General features: G+C 51.4%; 1 protein-coding gene across 1 annotated transcript; it reads left to right on the top strand.

Annotated features, from left to right (window-relative positions):
* Positions 1-1,584: 1,584 nt before the first annotated feature.
* OTOP3 (otopetrin 3) lies at positions 1,585-7,075 on the top strand. Its single transcript, XM_068413442.1, has 6 exons — positions 1,585-1,975; positions 3,068-3,204; positions 3,960-4,018; positions 4,487-4,605; positions 5,240-6,168; positions 6,905-7,075. The coding sequence occupies exons 1-6, from the start codon at positions 1,585-1,587 to the stop codon at positions 7,073-7,075; spliced, it is 1,806 nt and encodes a 601-aa protein (XP_068269543.1).

Genomic DNA, 7,075 nt, shown 5'->3' with positions numbered 1-7,075 from the left:
AAACAAGGCGGGAAAAAAAAAAATCAATGGTCTGGGAGCAGAGGCCGCATTCAGCGGGGAGCAGTCCTGACGGCCTCTGCCCGCGCCGTGGTCCCTCGGAGAGACTCACGCGCATCCTGGTGGCACTCCAGCAAGGGGCTTCGTCATCCGGCATCTGATCCCCCTCGTTAGGCAGCAGGAGGCTGCGGGCAGGTAAGGGCTGGGGCTCAGCTGCTCTCTGCAGCACACAGCTACGGGGTCGAGGGCTTGCGTCCGCGGCGGGAGCTGCTGCGTGCAGCCTCGTCCAGGCGCTCGGGTAACTCCTGACGCAGCATGTTTCCATCTGATCCTTCTGATTTTAGGGCCTCTCCCCTCCCTCCCCTGGCCCCGAAGCGGAGTAGTTACAGCCCTAGGTGAAGGGAGGGCATCTGCTCCTGCACTACTAAGTTAGGAGAGTTTTGGAGCCAAACGGGGAAGAGTTTGGGATCAGTCTCCACTCACAGAAGTGCACTGAATCCTGAGAGACTCCGGGGAGACAGAGCACCTCAGTGCACATGCAAAGGAAGAGGGAAGCACTGAAATTTCAACCCCTTCGCAGGCAACTTCTCCCCCAGAGCCCCAAGACAACTACGGATAATTACCCCCACCCTCAAGCACATCTCAGGGCTGTGCTTCCACTCCAGCCACCCCCACCGCAGCCGCACCCTGGAGTGAAAGCACTTTTCCATACACTGAATCTATAAAGAGGCTGATCTTGCCTGATTGCTGTACAGGGGCAAGGAGATTTCTCTCTCCTGGGAAATACAGTCCTACTGAGGGTTTCCAAAAAGCTCCCACTCTCTGAATGTCTATCTGGGCCAATCCCTCAAACTCCTCTGTCCGTGTGCTCACGGCTCTGTGCTTTGTCCTCTATGCTATAAGTAGAAAAAGAAAGAAAACCAGGTGTTAACGCTGTCCGTTCTCAGCCCTCCTGGGTGGGAAGCTGGATCTTTTCCCAGCAGCTTGGATCAAAACTTACAGACCCTCTTTTATTCTCTCCAGCTCTGCCACAACCGGTGTGACCGTACGAGGAGTTTGGTGCAACTCTCATAGCCCAAAAACACAAGGAAGAGATTGGACCCATCAACCAAAATCAAACAGCTCTGAATTTCAGAGCAGGTTTGAGCTTGCTCTGTATTTCCACCTAATCCTTACAGCAACAAAGGGAAAGGAGGAAACCTGAATCCAGGGCTGTACGCAGAGGAGGTGCGAAAGGTGAGGATGGGAAGGATTTGGTCACCGCTGGTCCCAGCAGCTCCAAGTACCAGTGGAGCAGGGCAGAGACATCAAATACCCGTTTTAATGCAGGTGTCTCTGGACAGCTTTGGGCAAAAGGTCCTTTTCCCAGTGTCCCACAATGTCTCTGTCCAATGGGGAAATTTAATGCCTAACCTGGGCTAAACACCAATCTCTTTTTGCCTTCATCCAGCTTCTGGAGAGGGAAGGGTAAGCTGCAAAGTGAGGGAGGTCACCACAGAGCACATCCCAGCATGCCTCCCCCCCATCCTTTTTACTTTTAACCTCCCCTTTGTTCAATGTGGCAGGTCACCCCCAGGCAGATGAGCCATGTCGGGCAATAAAGTCTCGAGGCAAAAGCCCTGCCACCACTGCAAGAGCAGGTTGGCCTCAGCCCCAACAGACACCTCCACGATCCACTATGAGAAGTTCTGGCTGTACCGTCACTGCTCTTCACTGCAGCAGAGCGACAGGCAAGCCCAGAAAGCTGGGCAGCTCTTCTCGGGGCTGCTGGCCATGAACGTGGTGTTTCTGGGCAGCGCCTTCATCAGCAGTATGATTTTCAACCATGTGGCCATCACGCTGGCAGACGTCTGGATCCTGCTCTCCATCCTCAAGGTCTTGTGCCTGTGCTGGATCATCTTCTACCTGGTGGGCACCAGCCGGCAGCCGCACGCAGTGCTGCACCGGGATGCCCACGCTGGGCCGATCTGGATTAGGGGTAAGTTCTGCTTTTACCTATCACCTCATGCCTTTCCCCTTCTTCCCACTGCTTGGATGATAAAGAAATTCTTCCCCTACTGCTGAAAGAGCTAGAAGGCACAGGAGATGTAGTTAGAGCATTAGGAATCTCCCAGTGCCCTGTCAGCTTGGGGCGTGAGGCTGGGGGAAGACAGAGCCATAGTAGATATCACAGAGAGGAACCAGAGCAGCCAGGAAAGCCTTGAACTTGGCTTCCCTTCAGCCTCCAGCCCAACCTCACTCTGTGGTCCCTTCCCAAAGCATAACACAGGCACCTCCCACCTGCAGCCCAGCAACTGAGCACGGTGGGAGAGATGTAGGAAAGGTTTTAGGCATGACCACTTTGCAAAGTGAGAGGAGAACTACCACGTTGACCCTCCAAGGGTGTCAGCAGCCCCATGCCACCTTCGTCCTTGTTTAACATCACAGCAGTCCTGTTTCCAGGGGAAGATTCCTGGCCAGTGAGTCACATCCCAGTGACACCCAGGCTTTCCTGGGAGATTTCCCATCGATAGTTGCCTCGCTTTGTGCAATGACAGTTCTCCAAGCAGCCCTGCCTCTGGTCTGTTATAGTTTCTAATTAGCACATGGTCTTGTTAACTAAGCATGGAGAATTAAAGGGAAGAAAGCTGCAAGATACCCGAGTATCTAAAGCTGCAGAGAGATGTCAAAGGCAAAAGGGAAAAGCAATTAAAGGGTCCTAACTTCTGCTAACTTTGGTGTTGCCAAAAGCCTCAGCAGACCTGTGTTCGTCTTAGGTTTTCTCCACAAGGCAGAAACCATCACCTGCCATTAGCTTACCTCTGTCACTCCAGATTGCAGAGAAAAGGCCAAAAACCCTGTTCCCACCTTGTCGCCAGGCACAATACCTTGCACTGTCTCAACACCTTAAATCAGCTGAAGCACGCAACCAGGTTCAGGAATCAGGCTCCTCTTTGTCCCCTTCTCTCAAAATCATGAGACTTCCAAACACCCAAACCCAAGAGGCACAAGGTCTCCAGTCCCCAGCTGGGCCCAGATGCTCCACAGACATGTCTTCATTTATTTACTGGTGCTTTTGCTGTTCGCCCAGGGTCAGTGCTGCTGTTCGGCAGTTTCAGCGTCCTCCTGAATGTGTTTCAGATCGGCTACAGCGCAATTCTCATCCACTGCAAATCCAGGGTGGATATTGTGTTCCCCAGCATTGAAATCCTTTTTATTTGTGCCCAGGTACTGCATGTTACCCTTCTGGAAGCTTGCTTGTCCTCTCTGTCCTATTCCCGGGAGCCCAAGGGGTGCGGGGAAGTGGGGAGACTTGGGAAAGTGGGTGCACGTGAGGCATTCTCATGAGCATTGCAGGCATTGAAGTATCACACACCATTTCAAATACCACCCACCCACACTCCTGATGTGCCAGATTGAGAGACAAAGTAGTAAGGTTTAGAAAGAAATCCCTCTAGCAATACCTGACATGCTGTAGGATCCAGAAGAGTTTGTTTTGAAGCATCAAAGCAGGGAGGGAGGAGAGGAAATGTCAGATTTTGTCAGCGAGGTGTCTGAGACAGCCTCTATTTGCTAATGCACCCCTCCAACAAAATCCTTCGTGCACAAAAGTATCTCGCACCCTTTGCAACTTGTTACTCTGATACCAAGCCTCTTCTTTCCAGACCCAAAGCTATATTTGAAAAGCAAACTAGCTCCCATCTCAGCAGCAAACACCCACATATACACAAGACAGAGAAGAGCAGATCTCCCAGACCTCCTCTGGCACTAGGTGCAGGCACACACATGCTGCGGTCACCTAAGGATGCCGGCACGTGCCTCAGCACCGAGATGCGGGTACACACATGCCCCTCCACCACTCGCATAGAAGCAGGTTTGTTCCTGCTCAGACATGTCTTCTTGCCTGCCTGTCCCTTTCCACCGTGTGTGGGGCAGGCTGCCAGCTGCACCCTGTTCAGGGCATTATTGTTATCCACTTGCAGGCTTTTCTGCTGTGGCATCACTCCAAGGACTGCATTCAAGTCCAGCACAACTTCACCAGGTACAAAAAGGGGGCCGGGGGGAAACTGCATTCCACTCCTCTAAAGAAACCCGTCCTTTCTGCTTACCATCTCCCTTATTCCTGCTAGAACTGTCTTCCTCTGGTCTCACACAGACTCTATATTCTGCATCACACAAGAACCAAGCTGTGGCTTGACCAGACCCATCCTCCTTCCATTGCTCCCTTCGGTTTTCACTTCTGCCTTGCACTACTGCAAAGCTGGTTTCTTCCTTCTAACCCCAAACACCTTCCCGCTGCATGGCTTAGGGACCAATTCATTGACTGCAGGATGAGGTGGGGTGGCCTCCCCATTCCTATCACTGGGAGATGTCTCAGCCTCCCCTCCCTCAACTGCACCCAGACCTAGGCCAGTCTCACCAGCAAGTCTGGCAGTGCCTGCCCTGCTCCTTTGCAAATGGCCAAACTCAGCCATATTCGTGTGTTCCAAGTCACATTCTCTTCTCCCAGGTGTGGGCTGATGCTGACCATAGCCACTAACCTCCTCCTCTGGCTCTTGGCCGTGACCAACGACACCATCCACATGGAGGTTGAGTCTCAGCTGCGCGAGGTGGAGCAGCGATTTTCAGGCAAGGCTCCTTTTCACGTCCCTCCTTGTGTTAGGCTGACACGGGTGACTTCTGGGGGGACAACAGTTCTTGATCTCAGCGATTCAGATATCACAACCAGTTCTCCCAAACACTGTGACTTCCCTATTATTAGAGGTTGTCTTGAGGAGACGGGCTGCAAGGGGAGGACCTGATATGAAACCCCAGAACTGAGGGCTAGGAAAGGAAAAGCCCACCGTAAATTAGCACTTTTACTCATATTTACCTGGCAATTGCAAGCGAAAGATTGCCAGACTAGAAGAGACTCACGTAATTGCTGTGCTTTTCTGTCTGAGGATATGGGGGGGAAAAAAAAAGGGGAGACTAATATTCCAAGGGTAGAGAGAGAGGCGGCTTCGCTGTGAAGGAAGGGGTGTCCCCCTTATCCAGCACCAACAGTGTTGACCAGAAGGAACGCTCTGTATTTGGGAAAAGACATTTACTAAACCCTGTTATTCTGAACCCTCACAGTGGTAATCACTTCACTTCCTACTGATCACTGTTTCTGAGATCCATAGAGACAGATGTTGTGCCTGCACACAAGAAACTCCCAAAGATAACCATGAATCCAGGCCATCTCCCTCTTAATTGTTGCCTTCCTCTTCTCATGCTCCAGGCAACGAGACTGTCTTGTGCACGTGCCCAAACACGACCGACTGCAAAGTCTTCCAGAAGGGCTACATCTTGCTCTACCCCTTCAACACTGAGTACTGCCTCATCTGCTGCTCCATGCTGTACGTCATGTGGAAGAACGTGGGGAGACGCATCAGCCACCACGTTCCCCACATTAAGCCCAAGTTCAAGCTCCAGGGGGTGGTCTTTGGGCCACTGCTGGGCACCATTGCCGTAATCATCGGGATCTGTGTCTTCATGATGTACCAGATCCAGGCCACTGGCTCAGCTCCCAACCACGGGGTCTTTGTGATGTATTACTGCTACTACATTGTGCTCCTGCCCCTGATGAGCGTGAGTGCAGTGATTGGGACAATCATCCACGCTTTGGAAAAAAAGGAGCTAGACACGCTAAAGAACCCGACCCGCAGCCTGGATGTGATCCTGTTGATGGGGGCAGCCCTTGGCCAAATTGGCATGGCCTACTTCTCCATTGTTGCCATTGTGGCCACTGACCCCAGGGACCTGTTGAACAGTCTCATCCTGTCCCATGCTGTCCTCCTCATCTTTCAGAACATCACCCAAAACGTCTTCATCATTGATGGGCTTCACCGGCAGCCCTTTGTAGCTGCAACTGAGGCCAGACGTACAGACCATGCTGGGCAGCGTGCAGCAGCTTCAGAGCTACCTGGTGAAGAGGAAGCCACAACAAGCAGCAAACAGGAGCACATACAGATCTCTCCCAGCAGAGAGGAAGAAATGAAAGAAGAACCGAATCATGAAGCCTACGACCAGAGACGAGTGAGCATGCTGGAGCTGGGACAAGAGATCCGGAAAGTTTCACTGTCCTATATCCATAGCTACTCTCACCTGAGTTGGAAGAGGAAGGCATTAAGAGAGATCTCATTCTTCTTGGTTTTGTGCAACATCATAGTAAGTATTGCTCTCTCTGCTACGTCACAGCTTGGCCGAGACATGATGACCTGTGATATAGACATGCTCTTGGTCTTTCTCTTGGGCCACTATTCCAGACAAGAAACCTTTGCTCACCAAGTTTCAACCCAGTGGTGAGGCAAGACAAGACTGCTTTTTCTGTTAATAGCCCACTCCCATAATAAGGTCTCTCTTTTAACCTAAGAGTCAAATATGGCTAGGCTTCCTGGGTGCAGGAAGGAGACAGCTAATAAATCCTTATGTGCCAAAATTTTAGCCTCTGAAAAGGTTATCAAACTCATTAAGGGTGTTTCATGAGATAGGTGGAGAAACATGAGGCACCAGCAGTGAGTCTTTGTAAATATGAGTCTCCAGGATTGAAACTCACCCAATAAAGTACACTGTGCTCTGGGATCTTGAATCAACATGGATCTTCACTGCAGCCTTAATCCAGTGCAAACAAATTGGCCGAGGAACCAGTGAGAGTCTGTAGAAAGAGGAAGCTGACTGGGGCAGAATGAGGCCATCACTGGGTTTCCAGGAATTCGACAGGATTTGGATTATAGCAGTGAGTCAGCAGCATAACTAAGGAATTTGCCTTCTCTTCCCTGGCAGTGAGACTCCTCTGATACTCTTGAAATATTCCTACAACCACTTGAGTCAGCACTGAGATTAGAGTGCAGGTAGGAGACAGTGTCATCCTCTGACTTCTGCTCTTTTTTCCTTACACCTCTAGCTGTGGATCATGCCCACATTTGGGGCTCACCCTGTCTTCGAGAACGGACTGGAAAGGTCATTTTACGGCTACTCCACCTGGTTTGCGATCGTGAACTTTGGCCTCCCCTTGAGCGTGTTCTACCGAATGCACTCCGTCGGGGGACTCCTGGAGGTCTACGTCACAGCCTGA

This window comes from Nyctibius grandis, chromosome 15 (genome assembly GCF_013368605.1).
Source record: "Nyctibius grandis isolate bNycGra1 chromosome 15, bNycGra1.pri, whole genome shotgun sequence".
Classification (NCBI taxonomy): domain Eukaryota; kingdom Metazoa; phylum Chordata; class Aves; order Nyctibiiformes; family Nyctibiidae; genus Nyctibius; species Nyctibius grandis.
The sequence above is the reverse complement of the archived record's forward strand: the minus strand, read 5'-3'. Positions and strand labels throughout refer to the sequence as shown.

Coding starts and splice junctions, on each gene's coding strand:
- OTOP3 (XM_068413442.1), top strand. CDS start 1,585: ATGTCGGGCAATAAAGTCTCGAGGCAAAAGCCCTGCCACCACTGCAAG. Junction 1,976..3,067: donor TGGGCCGATCTGGATTAGGG/GTAAGTTCTGCT, acceptor CTGTTCGCCCAG/GGTCAGTGCTGCTGTTCGGC. Junction 6,169..6,904: donor TGGTTTTGTGCAACATCATA/GTAAGTATTGCT, acceptor TTACACCTCTAG/CTGTGGATCATGCCCACATT.